Source organism: Etheostoma spectabile, chromosome 18 (genome assembly GCF_008692095.1).
Source record: "Etheostoma spectabile isolate EspeVRDwgs_2016 chromosome 18, UIUC_Espe_1.0, whole genome shotgun sequence".
In the NCBI taxonomy this organism is placed as follows: domain Eukaryota; kingdom Metazoa; phylum Chordata; class Actinopteri; order Perciformes; family Percidae; genus Etheostoma; species Etheostoma spectabile.
In genome coordinates, this window is record NC_045750.1 from 9140585 (window position 1) to 9168425 (window position 27841).

The 27841-nt window shown below is 40.2% G+C and overlaps 2 protein-coding genes across 5 annotated transcripts; one reads left to right on the forward strand and one right to left on the reverse strand.

Annotated features, from left to right (window-relative positions):
• The first annotated feature begins 388 nt into the window (after positions 1 to 388).
• Positions 389 to 16297, forward strand: capn3b (calpain 3b). 3 transcript variants are annotated; one of them, XM_032542228.1, is made up of 24 exons: positions 390 to 942; positions 4001 to 4070; positions 4752 to 4870; positions 5810 to 5943; positions 6312 to 6480; positions 6836 to 6919; positions 7018 to 7109; positions 7226 to 7303; positions 8048 to 8208; positions 8359 to 8528; positions 8630 to 8641; positions 9067 to 9275; positions 9417 to 9453; positions 10093 to 10116; positions 10381 to 10467; positions 11799 to 11876; positions 11977 to 12034; positions 12117 to 12181; positions 12872 to 12940; positions 13017 to 13095; positions 13413 to 13529; positions 13754 to 13812; positions 14362 to 14464; positions 14691 to 16297. In XM_032542228.1, exons 1-23 carry the CDS (start codon positions 631 to 633, stop codon positions 14386 to 14388), a joined length of 2310 nt encoding a protein of 769 aa, XP_032398119.1. In that variant the 5' UTR covers positions 390 to 630; the 3' UTR covers positions 14389 to 14464; positions 14691 to 16297. The 3 variants fall into 3 exon arrangements, with proteins under 3 accessions (XP_032398121.1, XP_032398119.1, XP_032398120.1); XM_032542229.1 differs by lacking the exon at positions 10093 to 10116; XM_032542230.1 differs by lacking the exons at positions 13413 to 13529; positions 13754 to 13812; positions 14362 to 14464; positions 14691 to 16297 and having other exon boundaries at positions 389 to 942; positions 10400 to 10467.
• A 639-nt stretch (positions 16298 to 16936) lies between these two features.
• On the reverse strand, positions 16937 to 27394 carry znf106b (zinc finger protein 106b). Of its 2 annotated transcripts, none has more exons than XM_032542226.1 (20): positions 27291 to 27394; positions 26722 to 26855; positions 26537 to 26598; positions 25881 to 26081; positions 24531 to 25787; positions 24087 to 24435; positions 23922 to 23982; positions 23488 to 23642; positions 23331 to 23391; positions 22473 to 23250; positions 22221 to 22383; positions 21784 to 21918; positions 21403 to 21519; positions 20423 to 20614; positions 20064 to 20126; positions 19170 to 19289; positions 18771 to 18842; positions 18574 to 18645; positions 17563 to 17709; positions 16937 to 17336 (listed from the first exon to the last, which is right to left on the reverse strand). In XM_032542226.1, the coding sequence occupies exons 2-20, from the start codon at positions 26851 to 26853 to the stop codon at positions 17280 to 17282; spliced, it is 4194 nt and encodes a 1397-aa protein (XP_032398117.1). In that variant the 5' UTR covers positions 26854 to 26855; positions 27291 to 27394; the 3' UTR covers positions 16937 to 17279. The 2 variants fall into 2 exon arrangements, with proteins under 2 accessions (XP_032398117.1, XP_032398116.1); XM_032542225.1 differs by having other exon boundaries at positions 25878 to 26081.
• Between the last annotated feature and the right edge of the window lie 447 nt (positions 27395 to 27841).

Consider the following 27841-nt stretch of genomic DNA (forward strand, 5'->3'; position numbering starts at 1 on the left):
GATGTTAAACAGTGGTTTGGAGGGATTATAATCCAATCAATCACATGGTGTTACTTGTCTTGTCATTCAAATAAAATAAACTAACCTGATATGAATAAATTGTTGCTAATTATATGCGCTACCTATAAGGTTAATGCAGTATATCCAATACAGGTTTTTTGGTACAGTGCATATTGTACATGCCCTCGATATATGACCTGACCCTACAGCATATTTCAGAGTTACATTTCTCCTGTAATATGTTGCCATATGTTCAGTTAGATGCACAGATCTTGGACAGTCACCTCCGGACACAATGCTGGGACATGAAAAGGTTGTCTGGGTAAAGGTCTCTCCTTGAGGAGCCTCCTCCCCTCCACTACAGAGTCCTATATTTAGGTGCATCCTGCAGCAGGGACACACCACTGATTGTGTAAGTGCTGGTGTGGCAAGCTGTTGGTTGGTGACCGTCCATGGGCGCTGACAGCATTTCCAGCAAATAAAGGAACTGAAAGTAATTACCATTGTCAGGGAGGACACAGGAAGTTTCTTTGGGTTGTTTTGCAAGGTCAGGCTTTGTTTTTCTGCAAATTTCTTTTTTTTTTGCACTTTGAAACAAGAACACCAAAGGTTGAGGTATTCACTCATAAAATGGGGGACGAGAAATATAAAGTGCCTCTTGTTGAGGATACAAAGGTGAGGGTGCTTTATGAAAGTGAAGCAGCATTTGGGCCAGATGACAAAGCGGATTACCCATCTGCTGGGACTAACTCCATCTACTCTGCAATTCTAAGCAGAAATGAGACTGTCAAGGATGCCACGCGTCTTAAGACTTTTTTGGAATTGCGAGACAAATATGTAAAGAAGAAGGTGGTTTTTGAAGACCCCCTGTTCCCTGCAGACGACTCCTCACTCTTCTACAGTCACAAACCTTCCATGAAGATTGAGTGGAAACGTCCCTCGGTGAGTGCCAGTATTTAGCCATTACATCCTTTAGGCCAAGTTTCTCAAAAGCAAAAGTGTTTACAAGAGCTCGTCTCTAAAATCCCAATGTATCTCAACACTTCCTCCACAACACATGGCCTGCTGGGGTGTCAAGTGGCTGCATGGTTGTGGATGCATAGCTCTGGGTTACCACCTTCTACAATCACAGACAGCTGAATCTCACATAGTAGGACACCCTTTGCCAGTGCTGGGAAACATAGTGGCAACTCAGTGTTGGCTTCGGTTTCATATTTTTTCTGATATACACATGCAAGAGGGTTTAATAGTCTTCCAAGGCCCTGCCTTTGACACCAAGTGGCTCAGATTAAGCTATCTTTTGCTAAAAGTCCTGACACATCTAAACACTAAAATAAATGCAGACACGACAAATGACACAAACCTTCACCTAAGACCCAACACTCATGCAGCAATATTATCATATAAAAATGCATACAATATATAAACACATTAGGTTATATTTATATATATATATATTATGAATTATTATTTATATTATTACATATTTTATTTTGAAATTTCTGCTTTGTATACCATACCATACCAACTTTATTTGTTAAGCACTTTACAACAACCAAAGTTGACCAAAGTGCTGTACAGAAAATAAACAAACATATTTATAATTAATAACCATACAATTAAAAACACACAAAGTAGCAAATAAGAACAAGTAAAAGAAGTCAACATCTTACTATGTGTCAAAAGCCAAAGAGAAAAGATGAGTTTTAAGAAGGGTTTTAAAAACAGATAAAGAAGAGGCCTGTTTTACATGCAAATGCAGATCATTCCATAGTCTAGGGGCAGACACAGCAAAGGCACGGTCCCCTCTGAGCTTACGCTTAGTTTTAGGCACAGTCAGGAGCAGCTGATCATCTGACCTGAGAGCGCGGACGGGTTTATAAGGGTGTAGAAGCTGAGAGAGGTATGGCGGGGCAAGACAATTTAGTGATTTAAAAGCAAATAACATAATTTTAAAATGGATCCTAAATTGAATAGGAAGCCAGTGTAGTGAAGCTAAAATAGGTGAGATGTGCTCATGTTTACGTGTGCCTGTTAAAAGACGTGCTGCTGCATTTTGTATCATCTGGAGACGGGTGATGGAGGACCCCTCTAACCCCCACATATAGTGAATCACAGTAGTCCAGCCGTGTAGTTATAAAGGCATGGATTGCAGTTTCAAAATGTTGCCTTGACAAAATTGGCTTTATTTTGGCCAGTTGCCTCAAATGAAAGAAGCTTGATTTGACAACTGCTTTGATTTGATTGTCAAATTTAAGCTCAGGGTCCACTTTAACTCCTAGGTTTGTAATGTTAGATTTAATATAGGGTGCCAAGGAGCCCAAATCTACAGGCAGGGTCCCAGTGGTGCCTCCAAAAACCATCACTTCAGTTTTTTTATCATTGAAACTTAAAAAGTTCAGACCCATCCAGGCTTTTATGTCGTCAAGACAATTGAATAGTTGCCCAACTGAGTTATTGTTTTTCTTTTTAAGAGGTACATAAATCTGACTGTCATCTGCATAACAGTGAAAAGAAATGCCGTACTTTCTAAGTATGGAACCAAGTGGAAGCAAATACAAAGAGAAAAGCAGAGGGCCGAGGACTGAGCCCTGTGGGACCCCACACAAGAGAGGAGCAGAGGAGGATACAAAATCACCTATGCTAACACAAAAAGTTCGAGCCTCTAAGTATGACCTAAACCACTCCAGTGCTATGCCACTGATGCCCACCCACTGCTTTAAACGTGAAATAACAAACTCCAGTGTAACATGAATCTGCAGCTTGATTGCTGCTTAATGGCTGATGATGAATGCAGCTGAGATTAGTGATACAAGAGTCCCACCCAGGGGGTCAGCAGTGGAACACGCTCTAAATTTGGAACATGAGATTGCATTTATACAGCTTTAGTTATGGTCCATCGTGGGATAAGGGGATCAGCGTCACGGCTGCCTATTGTTATACTTGTTTTAAACCAAGAAAACTGTTCATTTTGCATGTTGTTATCTTGATTATCTTGCATTTGTTTTTGTTTCTCCAGAGCAGTTTCAAAAGGTTTTAAAAAACAATGTAACTTTTTGGCTTTTTATCTGACTTTATTTAAAGAATTTGTAAAGGCCTGCATTGTCCAATATTTCACAAGAAAAAAAATTAAAAATAACCATGATTTGTACAACACAAATATATATTTTCATTCTTATTCCTTTCATCATCTTGTGACCCAGTTGGTTTTATCTGGTGACCCTATCCACAAATCCACAAGTTGTAAACCCCTTTAATACACACAATACTTCAATTTCAACAAACAATATGTTTTCCCCAGCATAATCCTTAATGCATTAATACCTTACCAGAGGCAAATATCGGTAAATCTGGATGTTAAATTGGTAATTTAGTATCGCAAACACAGTCAACTCTGCCATGTCAAAGATACATATGAGCTATGGGGTGCTCTGCATTCGGCACAGCGTCATCAAATGTAAAGATGACTCAAGGGTCATGAGCAGACAGCATCCAACAGCTGCTGCCTCATAAATACATAAAGCAGAAAGTTCTCCAACTCGCTTACAGTTCAGGGTTTAGTTGTCATGTTGTCGATCATGTCACGTGTACATTTGTAAATATAGATTTTGAATTGTTGAAGGGTCGCAAAATGTGGACCAATACCCATATGATTATTACCCTACTTTGAGAAATATAAATGTGTAAAATATAATTACATAAAAGAAATGAATTTCATTAAACATAAAAAGTTTTTAAATGTCTAGTATAATCTATCTGAAATTGGCAACATTTTGAAAAATTACACTTAGTAATCATGCAGGACTTCACACTGACAATATACTTAAACAAAAGTATTGGATTAAATTACTTAATAGTTAGGGTTTTTATAATGCATCTATCATTTCATCTAACATAGTATTTCATAATGAGAAAAAAAGAGTTGAACTGTGGCACTGACAGTTGCACAACATGCTCAGAAAAACTTCCTAACTCCTCCTTGTATTTTTTTCTTTGACAGGAAATTTGTGAAAACCCGCAGTTCATCATAGATGGAGCCAACAGGACAGACATCTGTCAGGGAGAATTGGGTAACATTTAAACCGTTTCTCCTTTCAAACAAGTGGTTCAACAGCAGGTTCCAGTACACCATGCTGCCTAGGAACTCACGGACTAAGTATGATTTGGTGTTTTGACACCATACTTGCACTGATGTCAGCCTTTGCTTTTGACATTAGTATTTGTTTTGTCTTAAAGTCTGCATGTTCATAACTAGAATAAAACAAATATGTCTAACTAACTTAATTTATATTAAGGGAGGGCCGTTGAGAGCAAGCTCTCTTTTCCAATGACGCCCTGATTACAGCACAAATAAAAGGAAATAAAAACAATCTCAAGAAATTTCAGTCCAAGAAATATTGTGATCATTAAACAATAGCCAAATTGCAATATGCAAGTACAACAACGACAAAAACTAAAAAGTACATGATAGCAAGGGCATGAAAAAAGTGTGGAAAGAAACTCTTTGATGCCAGATGGATCATCAACCTCATAGAGTACAGCCAAGACATGTGTGGGGGGGGGGGGGGGGGGGAACCAGAGCCTGGAATATGTCTGACAGCTGAAATGATCGTGAGAATCAGTCTTAACTTAGTCACATTACTGATGTTGACGACTGACACCTGCAGCAATGTGACTTCAATCTGTGACAACTGCTTTACGAAGTGGTATGTTTGAAGTGTTTTCGTAGCTCATCACTCAACTGTTGACAGGTGACTGCTGGCTGCTGGCTGCCATCGCCTGTCTGACAGTGAATGAGAAACTGCTGTACAGAGTGATTCCTCCGGACCAGAACTTCACCGACAACTATGCAGGCATCTTCCATTTCCAGGTTTTGAATGGATACTTGGCACATTGTGCAATAAGCAACTGTTTTTCTTTTGCTGCAATAATGTGGCATCCGCTGCAAGCATTCAGCTACAAAGGCACTCCAAATGTTTTATGTTCATGTTTTTACACGGATGATATGCTATTTCACAAATGAAAGAGGCTTTTATACAAATTCATCACATGTGAAACTGTGACATTTCATGTTAAAGTTCCTAATAGTGATAATCTGGCATTGCCAGACCTATATGTAAAATGTATGGACAAGCCTAAATGAGAAGTGGCATTAAACATGTTTTATGGTTATTCATTGGTTTTAAATAAGGAACAAAAAAATGCAGTACAGAAGATAAAGATAGGTGACATGTAATTTAGAAACAGTGTCACATGATTTAGTTTGTCCACCACAGAGCACTGTTTATTTTTCAACTTGGAAAACTAGCTAACTGTAGTTTAGAGTTTATTTTTTGTACGGATTAAACCCTAACCCATACAATGCGTTCATTTTAGAGGTGCTTCTAGACAGATTTGGTTACTTTGGCTAGCTGTATCACTGTTTTCAATCTTTATGCTAAACTAAGCCAACCTGCTGCTGGCTGTAGCTTCATATTGAAGTGAAAGTGGTATTTACCTTCTTGTCTATTCCCTGGGAAGAAAAGCAAAGACGTTTTTTTTTTCTCCAAAATGTCAAACTTTAAAAGCAGCGTAAATTTTATTGTCAGATTTCCATGAACTCTAAATGGCCTCAAAAATCTAGTATTGGTCAGGCATTCATCTTTTTTAAGAAAGAAAAAAAGGTAATTGATTGAAACATGAAGACTTTGTTTAACAGATATGAATCTACTAATAATCTAAAAGATGATGTGAGCTTTTCTTTGCCTGTCGATAATTGATTTTCTTCTCTCATCACTGTTTTATATCTGTTCTGTCTTCTCACACTCAGTTCTGGCGTTATGGCGAATGGATCGATGTGGTTGTCGACGACCGCATCCCCACCTGCAACAACCAGCTGGTTTTCACCAAATCTTTCAGAAAGAACGAGTTCTGGAGTGCTCTTTTGGAAAAAGCTTATGCCAAGTGAGCCCGTTCTATCAATGTTCACTGCACATTGAAGTCGTGCAGATCTACACATCGTCACTTCCATGATGTTAATTCATTCAGTAGAGTTCAGATTTACTGAAAAAAAGTCTTCAGTTTTTGTTTTCGTAAATTAAAGCCTGGGGATTTTATTACTTCAACTTATTTCAAGTGAAACAAGTTTTAAAATCCAATTTTGAGCTAAATGTCTAATTAAGGTGTATTTTCTTTTGTAGTGTAGCGACACCAACTAGGCACACCACTCCTTATCTTTCCTAAATTGACTGCAGACACTGTGAAAATTCCAAGCCTCGGAGAGAACAGACAAGTCAGCACATTGACCAGATTGATTGACCTCTCTCTCTCAGGTTGAACGGGTCTTACGAAGCACTTAAAGGGGGCAACACTTTGGAAGCCATGGAGGATTTCACGGGAGGAGTTACCGAATTCTTCGAGCTGTCAGAGGCGCCCAAAGACCTCTATAACATCATGAGGAAGGCGCTGGAGAGAGGCTCTCTAATGGGCTGCTCCATAGATGTGAGTGGTGATGAAAGCAGTAAAATTAAGTGCACAGAAGAGAAGTGCACATTAGATGAGGCATGCAGCAACACAACTGCCTGGAATATGAAAGTCAAATTCAACTATAAGGAGGAGGTGGATATTAGAGACAGTGTAAAAAACAACAACCCTATCAATAAACAGGAAATGCATTTCTTTTCTTCATGCAAATCAGCCTGCTTTTAATAATGCCACACTACGAGAAGCTGAATTTATGTGCAAAGTTGGATTTATTATCCCCACTTTTAGATCATAAAAAATCATGTATTGCCTCAAAGTCCAGTCTGTCTTTTGCTCTGACATGTGTTGCATGTGTGTTGGTTGTATCTTTTAGACTCTTTCAGCTTCTGAAATCGAGACTCGGACTGTACAGGGGCTGGTCAGGGGTCATGCCTACTCCATCATTGGCCTGGCAGAGGTACAGTAAAATGTCTAAGTACTATAAATGCATATTCGGTATTCATTGTAGGAGAAGGCCTGCTAAAGTGATGCTGACAGGTTGGTGGTTGTTTCTAGTGCGACGAGGTTGCAAAGGACGCCAGAATTCGCCTGATTCGCCTGCGAAATCCCTGGGGTTTTGTGCTGTGGAAAGGACCATGGAGTGCAAAGTAAGATCTGAGACCTTTTATATTATTATGAAATGTATCAAATTTTACAAAATAATTGTTCGTAAATGAGCCAGTTGCTGTACTATGGCTAATTCTTTCTTGATGTCTTTCCACAGTTCAAAGGAATGGTCGACCATTTCCACAGCAGACAAGGACAACCTAAAAAAACAGACCGTAGAGGAGAGTGAGTTCTGGTGAGAAAAACGTACTATGAACTAATTGTATTATTTTGGCTCGTTCAAAAAACAAAATATTAATTTTATATTTCACCAGTTCTGTAGCTGTTTTTGCTTAAGACTCAATGGTCTATTCAGATGCGCTGTACTTGATACTACATAGGCACAACATTGTAAAGCTGCTTTGTTTCTTGATGCAGTGGCATCAAGAATGCAGTGGCATCAAGAAACAAATCACCTCTTAAATGTGAAATGTGCGTGAAACATCAATACTTGAAAATATTACGAGTAATCGTTATTCCCACATTTACTTTCTGGAGTCTGACATCAGTTCACCACCTCACCATCTGCTTCGTCAGTTCCCATTGTCTCTAAATTATGCGTACGCATGGGTCAGAGTTTGCGTGGAGGACCGCACATTCTCCCATCAAGTTTGTTTTTATAAATCACAACCTTTTGCGTGGGAAGTGGCGTACGTACTTTCTCAGCCCTGTTTTGTGCGTTGGCCATGTTTAGAAATGAGACCCCTAATGTCATGTAGGCTTTCCTTCAGTCTCAACATACCACCACATGGTGTCATTGGAAATTCCACCACATCATGTAAACATTTAGCTTAAACTACAGCTGAATCCTTACATCTGGGGCTAAACCGCTTTACATTTTTGTTTTACCTCATTAGTGCCATTAGTGGTAAAAAAAAAAGAGCAAAGTTGTCTCACCAAATGAACAGTAAAGAACTTCTTGTTTGATATTCCCCTCCAGGATGTCGTTTGATGATTTCCAGAGGAACTTCACAAAGTTGGAGATGTGTAACTTGACCCCTGACACCCTGCAGGGCGATGAAAGGCACAGTTGGACAGTGTCGGTCAATGAGGGTCGCTGGGTGAGAGGCAGCTCTGCTGGCGGCTGCAGGAACTTCCCACGTAGGCCTGGGCTTCTTTTTTTTTTTTTTATATCAGATTGTATTCCTCTTAAAGCCAACATTAATCAAAGTCTTTAAGTCCCACATGGCTCATGTGTCTTCACTGCTGTGAGGTGACCCTTTGTTGCAGATTTATCTTTTGTATTTACAGACACATTCTGGACAAACCCACAGTATCGGCTGAAACTGTACGAGGAGGATGACGACCCAGAGGACGGGCAGGCAACCTGCACTGTGGTCGTGGCTCTGATGCAGAAAGGGCGAAGAATGCAGCGCCACCAAGGGGCCATATTCCTCACCATCGGATTTTCCATCTACGAGGTACTGACCACAGGAAACCTGATTCACTGGACAGGCTGATGTACGTTATGTACATTCACTGGAGTTGAGCTTCTTCTTTACCTTTCTCTTTGTCTCTGCAGGTGCCGAAGGAGGTATGCCAGTCCTGGAGAAGAATGTAGTTTGATGAAATCAGCGTTTCCACAGTATTGATCTGAAGTCTATCTCCAGAGAGTCATGTTTGTGTGTGTTGTGTTTTATTTAGCAGTGCATGTGGTAGTAGTGGTGGTGGTGGTAGTAGTAGCAGTACTGTAGTGGTTCATGCTCTTGTGAAACCTCTATCTACAACTGACAACATAAGCCAAAATGCTTGTTTCATCCCATCAACAGTGCAAACCCCAAAGGTATTCCATTTCCGCTCATATAACGCAGAGAAAACTGGCAAATCCTCACACACCACGCCGCGAGAGTCCCAATTTTGAACTACTCCTTTGCTTTCAATATTTCTTTCTGTATTGACTACTTTCCTTATTTGAAGAGGTCATTCCTATCTCACCAACTGATTCCTTTCCATCCATAGATGTGCGGCAAAGATCAACACCTGCAGAAGGACTTCTTCCTGTACACAGCCTCCAAAGCTAAATGTAAGACCTACATTAACCTGCGGGAGGTGACGGAGCGTTTCCAGCTGCCTCCAGGAGAGTATGTCATCATCCCAACGACCTTTGAAGCCCATCAAGAGGGAGAGTTCATTCTCAGGGTTTTCTCTGAGAAGCAGAACATGTTTGAGTAAGGATCACTGGGGTTAGGCACTGGCCCTATTTGGTGGGGAAGTCATTTTGGGGACTGTTGACAGCGAAACTGCAAAATATAATGAAGGCCATTATCATTGAATAGGAGAAATCCTAATGTGTCTGTTTTTCCTCGCAGGGAGGCGGAGAACACAATTGGATCTGACCAAATGCAGGTTTGCAACATGATAAAGAAGTAATGGCACCAAAATATATTCATGACAGGTATTTCAGTGGTAAAATGACTAAAACAGGTTTACTTTTTGTCTACAAAATTATATCTCTAAGAAAGTATTAAGTAGTAAGTAGTAAGTTATTTTTTATAACATTTCAGATTTAACAGAGATACTAGGAGATTAAACAAAAACATTAGGACTAAGATTTTCATTTTCATCAAGTATTTTTCACCTTTGTCTATAGAATGGGACATTTCTTTGAAGCCAGGATAGTCTTTTAACTTTTAACCACAACACTTCTCAGGAAGTAGATTACATGTTTACACAGACCTTTAGGCACACCCAATATGCAGAGAGGAATAAGACATTAATAGTAAAATTGTGTATGCTTGACATTAGGCTTCCCATTTTCTTTTTAAGAAGCCAAATATATATTTACCTGCATATCAGCTGGAATTTGATATTTTGTAAAACCGTGATTGTGTCATAAATATTTCATCAACATTGTTTTTGAAATCTCATTGTCTTGCCCAGTTCATACTGTACTGTTTTTCTCACAATAGTAACTAACAGACTTGAAAAGTGTTTTCCTCCTTTTCATCTCATTTCATCCATCTGTCATTCCTTATTGGCCATCAGCAAGACAAGAAAAAGAAAGAAAAGGTAACAAGTGCATGTGGCAACAGCATCGTTAGATTGCTTTTAAACTCTGTATTCCCCACCACTTCTTTATAATATTATTATTATTACATACACACATTATATGTCCGTCATTATCATTTTTAGCAGTTATAGTTTGTGTCATCATTCCACATCATTGCATATAAAGATTATGACCAGTGGAATGACTATTAATGACCTCTCTTTTTCTGTTTGTCTTTTATAACACGTCTCTCCTCTTACTAACTGCCATTACCCACGTGCCAGCCTATTGTATTTGTGTCAGACAGAGCGCGGGCCAACAAAGAAATCCAGCATGATGGCATTCAGGGGGAAAAGAGAAAGAAACCAAAGGTAATCTTTCTTTGACAGACTCTGACATTGCAGCAAATAGCTCATAGTAACCTTTGACCTGTCGTCATTTCTGGACACTGACGCCTCTAAAATGCAATCTTGACCCGTTCAAATAACACTGCTGGGAATAAAACAATTAAGTTTGAAGCCAACTGATATCAAGTGGCTCAGCTGCACCTGTTTTCCTGTAAAGCCTCAATGTATACAAGCCTAGTTGTTTGGGTTTCTCTAATGTGCTGCTCTCTTGTGGTACTATAACAAAATACATCAATCACTAATATAGTGTTATATGTAGTGCAACAGGAAGGAAGAAGAGAACAATTCTAACATTTTGATCCCTGATCACCAAATAAAGATTTATTGATAAGAAAAGCAGCTGCAGCCTCTCATTTGCGCAATTTTACCACACAAAACATAATAATAAACCAGCAACATGTAAAACAGACACTAGAGATCATCTTGTGATGGGATCACACCCGTCTTGACGCCAAATTGGGCCATTGGGTCGTAAATGTCCCACTCCCATCTTCAAAACATCAGACAAGCCAGTCCAGCTAAAAGCTAAAGCAAGCTAGTTCAGAGATCAATTCAGTTCAGAGTTCTCTATTGTCCATCTCAGCAGCACACGACAAACAGATTGAATAAGAACTTAAAAAGTGAACAATTTCAAATAAAATCCTTTGAGATTGTCTGGAAAAGTGATTTCTAAAAGTGTCGCTGGGAAAGCCCAAGTGACACCAATAAAAAAAAATTGCACCGTTTGTTTTTGCTCTAGGTAGCCTATGTCTCCACCCAAAGGGAAGAGAAATAAATTCCTACCAAAAATGGGTGGGAAGATTGGCCATGCCTTCTGCAAAACCTGTCCGTCAAAGATCTTTGTTAGAGAGAACTGCTGCCTGCCAATTATCTTCAACTTTTGTTTTGTATGGAAGGTTCCTATAAAATGAAATCAAACAGAAAGTTAAAATGGACTCGAAATAAGATCTGTAGAATAAAACCATGCATGTTAAAAAATCCATAAGCCATTTCGCTGTGCCAGCATCAAGATTGAAATTTGACAATATTTTACTGGATAAAACGGGAGGTTGGATTGTATTAAAAGCTGAGGAGAAGTCAACAAATAAGAGTCTAGCATTGGTTTTCGTACTCAAATGCTAGAAAAGAAAGTTCAGTGGAGTAGTGGTAGCATACGCAAATTGCATCAGGTGAACCAAGATCTACTAGTGAAGTTAAGATGTCTCTTACTTTGTCCAAACATATATTAATATTCATAAAATACATACAATTAAGGTTTTACAACTCAAAGCTGTCATACATTTTATTTCCTCCAGCAAAAACTACTCCAGCCTGAGGAGGAGACTGAAGAGGAAAAACAGTTCGGAGCCATTTTTCAAAAGATTGCTGGTGAGGTGAGTACACGGAGAGGACAGGATGAGGATAACACGGGACAGGTGTGGATGTCTGCTGTAACAAAGAGTATATGCAACAAATTGTTCCTCCCTCCATCAGGATATGCAGATCTGTGCCAACGAACTCAAGATGATCATGAAGAACGTACTTGCCAAACGTGAGTACACTGGGAAGATTTAGATCATGATGCAGTTGGTTCCATGATGTGATCAATCATACAGAGCTGTCCCTTTCCACAGATAATGAAATAAAGACAGAGGGTTTCAGCCTTGAGACATGTCGGAGTATGATCGCCTTGATGGATGTATCCTTTAAGTAAGCTTAAAACTACAGGAGTTTATATATGAAGGTGGCATCAGCAGGTTGTTTGTTTGAATCCCTCTAGTGATCTCTATAGACAGGTATCTGCATATGAGTGCAGACGCTGTAGGCAATGGGACAAGATTTTGGTATTGGAAGCGTTCTGGTTTCTATTTTTAGTCTGAGAAGTAAGACCAATCATGTTTGAGTGGGCTTTGGTTGCACGCAGTCTGTCTGGAGATCCAAAGAGGTAGAATGGATTGGTCGAAATGGAATCTCATACATCTCTTTTACACCGTAACCCCCGAAAAATGTGCTGTTGCCCCTAGAGTCTAAATCAGCTTCAAACCGAAGGCCAATGGGTTCCAACATTGTCCCTCTTGTGACTGAGGAATTGAATAGGCACTAAAACTATTTTTCCTAAATACTCTACTCTTGCAACCCAAAGTTAAAGGGGGTAAAATCTTTTATTTAATTAGCAATTTCAGTATTACTGACAAAATAAGTGTATTATTTTATTTACTGTGCTACTATATTTAAATCATTTATTATTAATGAACCCACCAAGGAAAGTACTTAAAAATAAAAGGAAATTCCCTTTTAAAAATGGCTATTCAAACACTTGAAAGAAAAGATAAAGGAGTGGCAGGTAGGACCTGTGTTGGTTTTCCATAACTGACTGACTGTCCCTCAGACTGATGGGACAGGAAAGCTGAACCTACAGGAGTTCAAACACTTGTGGAAAAAGATAAAGGAGTGGCAGGTAGGACCGTTGTAACCACTCTAGAGCTTCTGCTCATGTTAACAAACATCTGACTGTTCATCTCATGTGCTTGCAGCGGATCTTCAAACGATACGATAAAGACAAATCCAGCTCCATCAGTAGTTTTGAGATGAGGAACGCTGTTAATGATGCAGGTTAGCAGCAGGAAAGAAACACCAGCAAGAATGACCACTCACAGGATGCTTCTCTATGAATAATTTATTGGTCGAGTTTTAGATTTAATGTTTTTCCAGAGCTGATCATTTAAATGAAAACTGTAATAAGCATAAATGAAATGTTATTTGTAATAGACTACAGTCACAATACTGTACATTCTGATAAAACCATTTAAGGGTTAAATTCACAGTTTTGTCAGAAACCACATCCTATACTTTCCAGCCTCTTGTTAGAAACCTGTAACGTGATATAAACTGTCGACCATGAACCTAATCTGTGTCTTCTTCATCCGAAGGGTTTCAACTCAACAGACAGTTGTATGACATCATAGCCATGCGCTACGCAGACGAACACCTAAACATCGATTTTGACAGTTATATCTGCTGTTTTGTGAGACTAGAGGGCATGTTCAGTAAGTACACACCACGCCTGAGCTTTTAATGGATTTACCTCATGCTTTTACCGGCGTTTTTAAAAGAATCACTGCTAATACAAATACAGAATGTGTAACACTTTTTATACATTTTTCAAGGGGCCAAATTTAACCTGGAGGGCTCACTAATTGCAGCCTTGCCCTGCACCAGTTTAAGATTTATAAAGACATGGACGAAGACTCATTTATTGTGTCTCTTGCAGGAGCTTTTAATGCCTTTGACAAAGATGGAGATGGAATAATCAAGCTCAATGTCCTGGAGGTAACGCCCCCCCCCCCCTTTAGTATTGTTTACACAACATATGCCTTTTCCTATATATATATATATAGGTTGTTGCAAACAGTATTACCTACATTGTCTTTGTGATAAAGGGCATCAAAATTCATTCTTCACCTTAGAAATTATAAGAGTTTGAAAGTAGTAGTTTGGCTAACAAAGTTTGTCCAGAGCTTCTAAGTTGCTTAGAGTCTGAGTAACCAGTAAAATAGAAACACCAGTTGCTTCTCGCTACCTTACTTGATTATTTTTTTTATTTAGCTTTTTTGAGATTGCATTTCAAAGTTCTGCTATGTTGGATTAAATTACACTGACCGGTGTTTCCAATATTTTGGCCACTCCTTTTTAACTTTGTATATAGACCCAAAAATATCACACAAAAAATCCCTATATGGTGCATTCTAATACAGCGGCACAAACTACAGTCTTAAGAATTACTGTCTTGAAGTTTTCTGGTGACTCAGTGTGTGCTGTGAGTAAACTTTCAAAATGAAACCCTTTATGCTCATATTGGTTTCTTTTCCCTTTTTCCAGTGGCTTCAGCTGACCATGTATTCGTAAGTCTCCTTTTAGACCACTGATGTGGCTGCAGGCAGTTGGAGCTCACGTTCAGAACTCAACTCTCCCCGACAGCTTCTTAATTCATCACACCCCCAAGCAGCCTACCAAGAGCCTGGGTCTGTCCCAGGTTCCTTCCTAAAGGGAGTTTTTCCTCGCTACTGTCGCACTAATGCTTGCTCTTGGGGGAATTACTCGAATTGTTGGGTCTTTGTGTATTAGTGTGGTCTAGACCTGCTCTATCTGTAAAGTGTCTCAAGACAACTGATGTTATAATTTGATACTATAAATAAAATGAAATAGAATTAATTCAAGTATGGTTGCACAAATTTTGTGATTACAACAAGATCTAAGTCTTAGTGTCTGGTTTGCTGATTCCGCTAGTTTTTATATGAAATTTAGAATTCTCATCATTCAAACTATGATGGGTGAGATTTAACGTCAGTTATTTTAGCTTATTTTTTAAATGACTGACATCTTATCAGCCTTTTTCCTGAAACATCAGTTTTATAGACTCTACAGTGCTGATGAGAGCAACATTTGATGCATGCTGAAGTCAGCGTAACCTGATAATCATGTTACATCCGGGTTAGGCATGAAGCAGCAATAGACGGTAATGCAAGCATGCACGTAGAGTTGACCTTCTTTGCTAAGTTCCTACGTTACGAAGAATTTGTACCTAGTAATGCCGAGCAAGAAGTATTAATGTTAAAAGAGAAATCTTTAAATATGAGAATTGATTTGTTTGACATATCTTCAGCAAGATATTGTAGAATGTAGAATATAGAATGTACTATATATCGTTTTGAAAAATACAGCAGAGGTGATTACTGTAAATTATATTTGTATTTTTTTTATTGCTGTACACATACAATAGGTATTAAACACAAATCAAATGCACAATGTACAGTATAACATACAAAAATTATGGCATGACTTAAATACAAGACTCTTAGAAGTTACTTTCTGGCAAGTTTGATCTGACAAAATTCACTACTACAGTACTTTATCCATTGAACAAAACAAGTTTTCTCAAATGTGCGTTTTACAGGGGGCAAGCGCATTGCCGAGAAAAACTCTCTGGGAAATGTGAAAATGTAAAAGTTATAATTAAACAGATCGTTTAAATATGAATTGATGCAAAACATACTCCTTTTATAACCAAACCTCTGTCGACATAAGGATTTCATGTTACAGTTTTCAAGTGTAACAAAGCCAAGAAGTAACTGAAGAGACATTGTCTTTACACTGTGATATCTAATAAAAAAAAAAAAAATTGACTGAAAAAATATGACTTAAAAGCAGGCGGGTAAAGATATACATTTTATCCTTTATACTGAAGGTACAGGTTGCTAAGTATTAGCCTATGGATTTCAAACCCCGGAATTACTTCCCAAACTGCACCTTCTATAAATAGTACAGTATACAAGCAAATTAAGCCTGTTTATATTTACAACTGAGCCATCGTCCCTTTCCATACTGAAGTAAGGACAAAACTTTTCAAAAATTAGAAAGGATTCGAAAATCCTCAGAGCCCACTCCTCTTAAAATTATCAAGAATGATCCTTAATGTCTGAGGTAATGGACATATCAGACACATCCCTCTTTGAAAGGGGAACTCCACCAATTTTACACAGCAGTCTGTTTACAGGTCTTGGGATGTACTCCTGTTTATGTAAAGAAAAGTTGAATAAAAATGTTGATGTCTCCAGAGAGCTGCATGAAAGTGATGTCACTTGAGTTGGTTGTAGCTGGGGAAGGAGAGGGGGTGGAGTTAGAAACAGGTTAGTCTGGCTTACCGGATGTACAGTGCTGAGATAACGCCTGACGTCCTTCTCTTTTCCAATCTCAAATACCTATTTTGCAAGGACACCATCACTGCCCCCAGGGCTTAGTGCCACCCAGCAAGGTTGTGATAGGTTTAAAATAATACAAACAAGCCAGAACATTTTCCCTCTATCCCAGAATGGATAAGCGTATAGCCAGACCATACTCCAGCTCTGACACAGTGCGGGGGAGATAGGTCTCGCAATGCAAGACTAGAAGAGGTGATCTTACCAGACCTCTGTAGCAGCTCCTTATCTCTGCATGAGGCTAGCGCCTTGAGGCTACATTAGCCACTACTAGCACAACACACCCAATTCTTCAGTGGTCGAGTTCCATTATGGGTATAGGTACCAGGGTTTTATGAGGAAGACCAATGGATGGAATAAAGATCTCTGCATCTGCTGCATCAATTTTGATGAATAATGGAACTGTCCATCATGAGTAATGCTAAATATTAAATATATGATATTTTATATTGAGTGCAGCAGCACGAGCATTTGATGTATAACCAAGTTAATAGCCAAAACAAATTTGAACAAGATCGATTCTGAAGGCAGTTAACACTGTAAACTTCTTCGCAAAAGCTACTCTGAGCTGTTTGTAACAGTGCAGCATCGTTCTGAATAATTAGCTTCAATATACTAATGACATATCTGAAGAGGGTCACTGTAGAATATATTTTATGGGGTATAAAGCCATGTCATGCATTCACTGTGACAACAAAAAACAGCTAAAAAAGAAAATATAACAATTATTAAAATAATTATTTTAACAACAGAACTGATTGAGTGTGTGAGATTGAATGTCTCAATCCTGTCACAACGGCTTCAGGGATCAATAACAAGTGGCCTGTCTCGTCTCACCATCACAGAGATTATACAATATGCACAAGACCAACGAGACCAACGAGTTGTAATCAGCACCTCAACAGCTAGAAAATAAATGAATGATCTAACGGAACATAAAACCCTGAAAAGAATTTTGAAACAAAAAGAAATCAGCCCATGTGTTGTAATGAACGTGACTCCAACCTTATCTGCTGCATCACCTAACAACCACTGCTGCTGTCAAGGCTGTATTGTACTGTCATTCTCCACGTGTCTCTGCATGTGTTCAGGCAATTTCTGCAGGAAAAACACAAACAAGACTAAGCAACTGTTCTCATCCTGTTTTCTGCTGAGAGCAGCACATATGATATTAAAATGATTCAACAAAACACCTGTGATTAAAAGTAGAAGATGTTCTTATGGTAGTATTCAACCTGCTCAAATGTGTTTGTCTGCATGGTGTGAAGGCACTCAAGGATAGCAACTATTTCACATTCATAGCTAATGAGCATCAGTTCATTACCTGCTTAACAGACTGCTGTGTGCCAAAAAATGTGCTGCAGCCTCTCCAGCGACATTTGACCGCTTGCAGATTGGGGTTGCTGTGATCTCTGACGAGGTGCTGTATAAGATGCTCCACCATGCCGAAGATCAGAGCGCAATTCTGCCACTGAAGAGAGGTCAAAGGTAAAAAGATGTCAATTTAGAAAAACACGTGTCATTTTTCAGTGTTTGCTGGGGGATGTTTTTCAGCAGCACAGAAAAGTGTTCGGGGTTAGGATGTACTGAAAGTTTGCTGATCCTGGACCGCCCTGACTCCTCGCCAGATCAGCAAACCTTCTTCAGTGTTGCCGCTGGCCACCAGCCCGTTGTCACCCCTGGCGCCGGGGTTTGCGCAGGCTGAATTTGAGTCAGCTCCGTAGCTGCCGCCTGCTCTCTTCCCAGCAGAAGTCTTTTAGCGGCGGGAAGTAAGGCAGAGGGACCGCGGGGTGCGCCAGCTAGTTAATTATTGTCTTATTTGTGTTCTGATCAACAGTTGATTTATCAATTTTTGTTCCCTACTATATCCCTATTTTCGGAACTACTGTAGCAGTCATATCTCGTGGGACTGGTTTGAGCGTGGTTTCCATGGGAACGCAGCTGTCGAGGCTCATCCTCAAAGTGGAGCGAGCAGAGTACCGGTCATTTGAGTTCAGTGGAGCGGACAGCTCGGCAGGGTTGTGCAATGGAGACTTCATGGCATTTCAAAAAATTCTAAATCAGCATCGGCAATAATTTTGCAGACAGACTCATTAAATATCTTAAAGAATAATCTAAACTATTTTTCTTGTAAAGGGGATCAGAGTGAAGGTAGTAATTGCTTTGATATAAATAATTTATTTAACATATATATATATATATATATATATATATATATATATATATATATATATATATATATATATATATATATATATATATATATATATCATCCGACTAAAAAGGTCTAGATTTTCTTTCATTCGTTTTCTGTATGATGATGTTGAGTAGTTACCCAGCAGCGGTAGTTCTTCATCAAGTTGAGCTTCACAGCTTGAACACTGCCATCATAACAGCCTGTATAGATCTGGGTGGGATAAACAATGATAGACACATAGTTCAACAATATCCAACCATCCATCTTTTCCAAAATGATCCTCTCATGCAAGCTTAGATTCAAAGTCATGGCTGGGCTTGCTTCAGTCCACGTACCACACTCTTATGTACGGCCATGCACATCACCATGTCATTGTGGCCCCCGTACACCTGCAGGCGGTCATGGGACTGAAAAGAAACATATACAACATTCTAATGAATAATTATTGATAGATTCATCGGATGCACAAGAAGACAGATACATGTTTTAATTTAAAAGCACACATTAGATAGCTGCAGTTTTCCAGAAGTCATTTTTTCAAGGTGGTGGCCTGACTGTACCTCACTTCCAACACTGCAAACTGAAACTATGAGAATTCTTATTGTAATCAGTAAAAGGAAAAAAAACTTGTCTTTCTTATTTCCTCATTTTTAAAATACACAAACCACTTGTTCAGAAATCAGTGTCAAATGGCAGTGTCCACATATTTTAAAATGGAGTCATAAATAATGTACCTGTAGCTCATAAACTCGGACCAGTTTATCCAGACAGGCTGTCACCATCACTTTCCCTAAGATCACTATTGATGTGACAGCATGATCGTGACCCTTGTAGATACGAACCAACTCACCCGTCTGCAAATAAAGGACAACAACAATAACGGTGACAGTGAACGCATGAAGTTGAAAGAGAAACAAACCAAAAAACACACATAGACAGACATTCTCTTTAAGGGATGGTTTGGATTTTTTGAAGTGAGGTTGTGTGAGTTACAATGTCAATGGAGGCTTTGACAAAAGCCTAGAACGGGTTAAGTTTTTTTAGGTGGACTTTTTAGGTGGTTCAAATACATTTAGTTGCTTCCCCGGTCCACAGCGGTACATCACTTAGCTTTTGTGCCAGGACTCCTGTCCCCTTCTTCAAACTGTGGACAAACCGACTGCGCTCCACTGTAGGTACTACACTGGCTATGGATAAGTACCTCATACAATTCTACATTAAAAAATCCTGGGCACCCGGACAGCTCAGTTGGTAGAGTGGGCGTCCATATACAGTATAGAGGTTTACTCTTCCACGCAGCGGGTGGGTTCGACTCCGAGCTGTGGCCCTTTGCTGCATGTCATTCCCCCTCTCTCCCCCCTTTTCATTTCTTCAGCTGTCCTGTCAATAAAGGCCTAAATATGTCCAAAAAAAATCATAAAAAAATATAACAATCCTAACTATCCCTTTAATATTTAACTATTTTAAATATTTTATTTCAGAATCTGATGTCATGTCAGTCACCTCAGCAGCAACATTTTTGCTGAACTTTCAAATTAATAGATCTGTAATGTTATAAGGCACCCAAACAAACTGCAGGGTCCTGTCCATGAATACTCTAATACCGATACATAATCTTTAACACTTACGTGGATGTTATGGGCATGAACAGATGTATCACTGGAGCCGCTAAAGACCAGGTCATTTACCACCTGAAAACAACAAAGGAAGTGTTATTTAGTACACCTGACATAAGTAATAATCTCTTTGATGATCTACATTTCATCTATCTACAAGAAATAGAAGAATCAACCATTTTAAAACCAAATGCCAGTCAAAATTCGGATCTATAGCAGCACTGAAAAGGAACAAAGTATTTTCAGCTTTGGGAATGTGCAAATTGCATGTTCAGTCACTATGGAGAGGTTTGAGAAGCATATCAATTTTCAATCATCTGGAAAAAAAATCAGTTTAAAGTGTAACAGTTTCAGACGGTTTATCTCCTCACCTTCATACAGAGTACAGTTTTGGTGTGACCCTCCAGCGTACGCAGCAGCAGGCCACTCTTGGCATCTCGTACACTGATGGTGCTGTCGTAGGAGCCAACCAGCAGCACTCGGCGAGCGCCCTCCTGTGCTGTCCCCAGACAGCTCACACCTCGCGGGCCGTGGCACTCAAGCACATCTAAGTTCTTCAGAGTCTAACGACAGAGATCAGACCAAGGATAAGGGCAACACGGAGATAATGGTTCTACTGGTTTAAAGCCGCTGTAGGAACGTTGTTCTCAATGCTCTGGCACACAAAATGTTTAAAGCGAGACCTACAACACCGCAAAATAAGTGGCTACATTTACAGATATGGAAAACAACTAATTCAGCCTGCTCATTCAAATACTCTGGTTACAGGTCAACACAAGTACAAAACAGAATCTCACAGGATCTGACTAAAATATACCCTGGAAATCTGGAGTTCTCCCAAGAGCACAATTTGAATTTGCTCAGCAAGTTACTCTGGCATCAAGTAATGCTGCTCATTATATCATTTTATATTCCCTTGTAGCCAAGCTGCACCAATCACATCGGTGTATCTGATATAGGCGGGCCAGAGACGAGCTGGACAGATGACAAGAGTTTAATCTACCAGTTAGCTCCGCTGCTAGCTAAGAGTATGGAGCTCTGGATACGTCACCCCGTGTGTTGTTGTGATTGGTCGTAGTGTAATACAAGTACATACAGTGAGATTTTCAAATGCACGCTTGGTGCCGCCCCTCGAGATGGGCGACTTTCATTACTCGATGCCAGACCCTTAATCTTTCGGATTTGGGTCTGGATTTCCAGGCTAACTTAACTAAACCCAGGTAAAGATGGTTGGTTATCTCAAGTTACAGCATATGAGTGCTTTTTAATGTCCAAGCATATTAAATACCAACTGGTCATGGTACTGAAATCACAAGCTACTTCCTCTGTGTTAAAAAATATTTTTGCTCACCTTTAACTCATAGCTTGCCACTGAACCATTGGCGAGTCCAGCATACAGGATGTTCCAGGCAATGTGCAAACACAACACTCTGTCTGATAGCAAGATTTGCTCCAGACACTTAATGGTCTAGAGGAAAAGAAATTAAAACATCTAAAAATGCAAAACAGAAGATAGGAGGCAATACTAAGCTTACAGAAGTGGGTGTTTCATTTAAAGCATGATGGTTGAAAATCCCATTAGCAACTCAACCATTAAATTAAAACTACTGAAAACCAGCAGTGAGACAAAGAAATGGATGTGTTAACATTAACAACTGAAATGATTCCGTGTCTTAGAAGGGTTGAAACGCCACATACAAATCACAATATGGCTAGCCCAGACTTATTGTACCTTTATGCTGTAACAGCGAATAGTCTGGTCACTGGATCCGGTGTAGAGGCGTGACGGCATGTTTGGGAGGGACGACACCAGAAGACAGTTGACTTTGTTTGTGTGACCCTCAAAAACTGCTTGGCACTCCCTGGTCTGGATACACAGACAAATTAATTAGACATAATTATTATTTTTTTTTGTCGTCTTTGCTGCTTGGTATGTTAAAATGATAAAACTGTACATATGAAAAAAATTCAAGATAAACGTTATCAACTGAAGTGAGTAAAGCTTCTTTTTTTGGTGACAAAAATGACTTGTAATTTAACGGATTGTAAAAAAGCAGAACATTAACAGACAGCATTACATCTGCTTATTGTCTGAGGAAGGATACAGATGTCAGCAGGGACAAATTTGGAACAAACGTGGGTATTCATTTTAAACCGTGATCAACATACCATCAGACTGTAGGCCCGTGCTGTGTTGTCCCCTGAACATGTGTACAACCGACCCTCGTGAACATGGAGGCCGTGGACGGGGCCCGTGTGATTGAAAAAAGATCCCACGGACGGCTCCTCATCCTCGACTACGTCAACTGGCACAAATTTGGGCTCAACTTTTCTGAGTGGTCAAGAGTGAAAAGTCGGTCACACTTCACATGTAAAGCAATGCTTGCAATGTTCGAGATTCTAAACCAAATGTTATCTCACCTCTCGGTGTAATTTTGCTGAGACGTCTGTGTGCTTAATGAACTGAACTCCACACTGACTGACTTCTCAGGAGGCTCTTGGTGGACTGGAACATTTGGTGCAGCCTCATTGTCCGATTCATCAATGTCGATGACCACCAGGCCGGAGGGCTCCACCATTTTGACGGAGGCATCGCTCTCGTTCCCTCCATCGTCGTCTGGTGCTGCAGCAGATGCATTTTGACCTCTTTTGGGGTCAAAAGTGGAGACTGGCTTCTCTGCTACTGGCTCTTTTTCTTTAACTTGTTCTATGCAGAGATTTCCTCCCATCTCTTCCTCAGAATCACTGTCAGCTGACATCCTCACTGTCTGTTGCCCGGCAGATGATTCAGGGAAATTATTTGTATTTGCTGATGTGGAGCAGTCCGTTTTCAGTTGTTTGAGAGGGGTAACAGCAGTTGTATGAGCAGCTAAGTGTGGGGACTGATGCAGCAGGGAAGGGAGCACAGGTTGGTTTGCAGGTACTTGAAGTATATCAGAGTTACAGGACAATGTTATGGGAAATTGACTGGCCTGTCCAGCTGGGGTTAGTTGGACTGATTCTTGCTTTACTGGCATGGCTAGCAGGGCAAGGGGGCTAACGGAAGATGCTTGGTTTGTGGGAGATTGTTGCTGGCTGTAGAAGGTTGGGAAAGCACTAAAGGAAGGAAGGGGAGAGAGTCTTGGCTGCACGCTAGCATTAGCCCCTGCTGATGAAAAGGGGGCTTTCTCTGCTACATTAGATGCACCTGTGTACCCTCCTGAAAGAGATTAAGAATGAAAAAAGTAAACTACTTTTTGCGTTTGAAGTCATTTAAAGCAAAGGGTAAATTTACTGTACCTTGCATCCCTTGCAGGATTTCAATGCGCTGGGCTCTCAGACTGTTGACCTCAGCAGTAAACTATAACAGCGGGAATAACAATTTAATGTCAACCCATGAAAAGACTGAGGAGAAAGGTAAAAGAAAAAGAATGTCTGTGTCCATTAGTGGTGGTACCTGCTGTCTCAATAGCAGGAGTCTTTGGACTTCTGTGTAGGCAGCCTGCAGGGCATTCCGAGCCTGGACCAGAGACTTGTCCAGATCCTGCAATGAGTGACTCAGCTCATCCTCCCTCAGAGACACAGCCAAGAGCTGGTCCATTTGGCTCTGGTCTGTTCGGGAGGAAAACAAGGAAACATAAACACACACACTGCGATTTATTGGATGACTTTTTTTGATTGTAATCTGATGACCAAAATGGGATCAAAACGTCATACAAATACATTTGTGGTGTGTCAGTTCTCTTTTTTCATTTATGCCATTTCCCAATAGCCTTGTACTTATGTAGTGTACATATATTTTCACTTGAAACACATGATACACTTCTCATTGCATGTTAGAATGACACATTATGGAAATCCTAAATAAAGCACTCAAAATATCAGAATCACCTTTGTTTGACTTTGTTTTTTTCTTTTTTCCACTTTGCTCCTTATCAGAAATGCCATCATTCTGTAAGAACACACAACAATTTAATTTCCAATTCCAACTTAAAACGTGTATCACCAAGATGTTTCAGCTGTGCCCAACACTTAACAACACTGTATAATACTCACCATGTTGTGTTTCCTCTTGCTGGCATTACTGTTGGCTCTCAAATCTCCATTATCATCCTTCCAGTTCAGCTCCACCTTCACAGAGAGAGCTTCGACTGTCTTACTGCTGCAGCCTTCCAGTGCTGCACCAGGCTGCTCCAAAGGCTCCTGCAGCTGAGAATCTGACTGTGTTTCTGGATGAGAGTCATTATTTGTTGTATGCTGAGGAGGTAGATTGGTCCAGTGTGCACCTGAAGGACTGTTTGGGAACGTCTCCCAGTGAAAGCCTTCTGACAGACTTATGTCATTGTCCTTTGCTTGTGTTGAGCTTTCTTGGTCAGACAGACGGTTCACAAACTGAATTCCAAACCTGTCACACACAGAAATAATAAAAAAAAAAAAACTTTAACTTATGGCAAACAAAGGGTAAAACGGATACAGTTGAAAAGACAAGAAGAGGTTTACCTGGGTGTGGCTTTGCCACTTTCCTGCTTTTTCATTTTCGTCTCTTCATTTATTGTCCTCCAGTTTGACTTACTCTTGGCCCCTGATGAGCTGAACAATTTCTTCAGGGTTGGTTTAAGCCCAGCCTCTTTCCCCCCCTGAACTTTGGCTAAGTTGTGAGCAACCCGAACCTTTTGGGTGAGGTTCAGGTTGGGCTCAGAGGATGTGGTCGAGCACTGGCTGTCGGTGGTCCCCTGAGATTCCCTCTCCCTGCTGTTTGATGGTCCATTTGAGTAACTTGCAAACATTGAGCTCTTCTCACAATGCTGAGTTGTTCCTTGTGTCATTTTGAATGTTGCCTGCTTTGGCTTAGGAGGAGCAATATTGGAGGGATCAGTGCTGTTGACCTGTGAAGATTGCACAGGTGTAGCATCAGGAGAGGGGATGTGAAGTGTAGCATTGTTGACATTGTTCCTAAAGGAGCCACCGGTCTGCTGCTCTTTCTCAGCTCCAGCTTGTTGCGTGGTGCTGTAATCGGCCACCCGGTCACTGTTCTGCTTCCGGGCTTCACGGTCAGCTCTGCACGGCTCCCTCACGCCCAGCGCTCTTCTGATTTGCCGTAGCATTGCACTGACATCGACATCCCGTATGGGAGCTGCGTTGGCGGATCCGTTTGCTGGATCAGGTTGAGCTGAACATTCTTGTGCTGGCTGAGTAGATCCCATACTCTCATTCTGGTCATGAACAAAGATGATGGCTCCATCATGAGGAAGGTGATCACTGGTGAAGTCTCCATCGTATTGCTGGTTGTAATAGCCCTTCTGGCTGATGGGTTCTCTTCCTGGCTTTTTAGTGGCCCCTGCTGGAGTGTTGTCTGGTCTTCTAACAAGTCTAACTGTTTGGGAGTTCTCAATTTTTACCGAAAAGTTGTCATCATACCTTAGCTGCTGAGCTGATTGGGTGAACTGGTCTCGAACATGAGGGGAATGACAACTTTGACCTGCAGGCTCCCCTGACAAACAAGGCAATCTTCCACTTTGATTCTGCAGAGTTGATTCTCTTTGGTGAAGAGGCCTTTGCAGACTGGACACTTTATTCTCTTTGTTTTGAACAACAGCATTGTTTCCTCCTTGCTGGTAGGTTTTCTGTTGCAGTCTCCTCATCTTCACTTGTTTGGAGTTCACTTGATTTTTATGGCTGGCTCCCTGTTGCATGTTTGCACGCTGCTGACCAGCTACTTGCTTCTGTTTCTTTTTTTCCTTGCACTTTACTTTCTTCCTTTAATAGAAACCAAATCCAGAGTTAGCCAAACATTTTACAACATTGAGAGTATAAATATACAAACAGATAAACAGGTGAAATTATTACATCTCTTTTTTTATTGTCTTGTTTCTCTTCAGGATGTGGTCCATGGTCTCTTTGCTCAGAGTCTTACACAGAGAGATGGGCTTTATATTTTTAGCAATCAAACTCTTCAACTTGGCTTTGTGTTGCTCAGTAGAAATGTGCTTAGCATACTGATTTAAGTCCATGGAAGATGCATTACACGCCTGGCAGTCATGAAATGAATCCCTGTCAATGGAAGAACACAACAACATTTTGTCAGTTTTAAGTAGATGTCTGAGTTAATGCATGTTATGATTATGTTATCTCAGTAAGGCAGGAAAAGACACTGGGGCTAGGTTATCATTTGATTTTGTTCACACAACACCTGACTTTTAGTGCAATACCAAACAATTCTCTTAACTCTTAAGTCTTAATAAAATAGGTGCTCTCTGTGCTATGAACACAAAGGGTGGCACAACAACCTTTCGGAGATTCAATACCCAGCTGAGGGAAATACTCCAACCTTGAAATGCTGTGCATAAGCTGCCATCGTTCTTCTCTCAAATCCTACTATGTCTCCAACCAAAATGCCTTATCAAGCTCATTGTGTATGTTTACTGGTGTATTTTGCAAATATTGTGAACAATGATTGCTTAAAAGAGAACAGTTACACATTTGTATATCTGACAAACATCACTCACTTGCCCAGCACTGTATCCAGCTCTCTGTGATGCAGCATACCATGCACATGCTCGAGTGCTTCCTGTAGTTAAGAGACATTATGTCGAAAGTATAGATAATTTACAACGGCTGCAAGTTGGGGGGAAAACATACTAGCCAGCACAGTTAATCATTTAAATGTCTTGGTCAAGTTAGAGCCACTTACAATTTTCAAATGAGACTTGCGACACAAAATACAGTAGTTTGTTTTGGCCTTCCGGGAGAACCATGGGTGGCTGTACTTCTTCTTCACGGGCGTTTTGCCCACCCTACCAGGTGGGGTTTGAACATGTGCCATTTCTGAACAGGTGAAACAACAACAAGGTTTAACCTAACCTATAGCTTTGCAGTAGCCTTCAATAAGGGATGAATAAAGCCCAACTGTAGTATCTCAATGTAATGCTATCATCGCAGAATAAAGACTATAGCCCATCAAATAGTACGTGACATTTACGTGGTATTTACGTCATATCGGTAGGCTATTAGGTGACTGCTGGGCACAGTTAACAACCCGTTCTAACGTTACACTGCAATCGTCGAGTCTAAACTTATAACGTTAATGTTCACAGTAGCACAACGTGGTTGTCAAGTTAGAACTAGCCAGCGTTCACGTTAGAGGTGGACTAAATAGATCAACGCTCCCTGCGTTACAATGCACACAAGCTGGTGGGCAGTGTTAACGGCATTTAGGTAAATTGTTAATGAAAAGATATGAAGTAGCAATATGAATATTACCAGACAAATTTCACATGGCAACAAAACTCATCTGCAGCTCAACCGCCATGTTTGCTTACGTAAATTACGTCATGTTTACGTTGGCCAATCGTGAGCTAAAATTGACACCGGAAGTTTGGCGGTGGTGCCCTTCTGGATCTACAAAATACCTATGAATAAACTATCTATGACAAAATATGGGACAAGAGCATAGACCGTCACACGTTATATGAGATATTTTAACGCACTAATGAGCCACAGGGACCAGCGTTACACGCAGAAGAGGAGTTTTGCCAAAAACGATATAGACTGGAGCTACATAATACAAATAATGTAATTTACAGGCTATGTAAAAAGAAGCAGTTTCAAAGGCTCACTATAGAACGTGTTGAATAGATGAAACGTTGTGTAATATCGTGTAATTGCATACTTAATTTATATTTATTTTGCTGACATCAGCTATTTACACAGCTACAATTTATGTTTAGCACAGCAAATAACTTCTAACATCTGTGGCATTCGCGAATGACTTTAGTCTGTCCGTGTTGCCAGATGTCGCGAGAGCCTGTTGC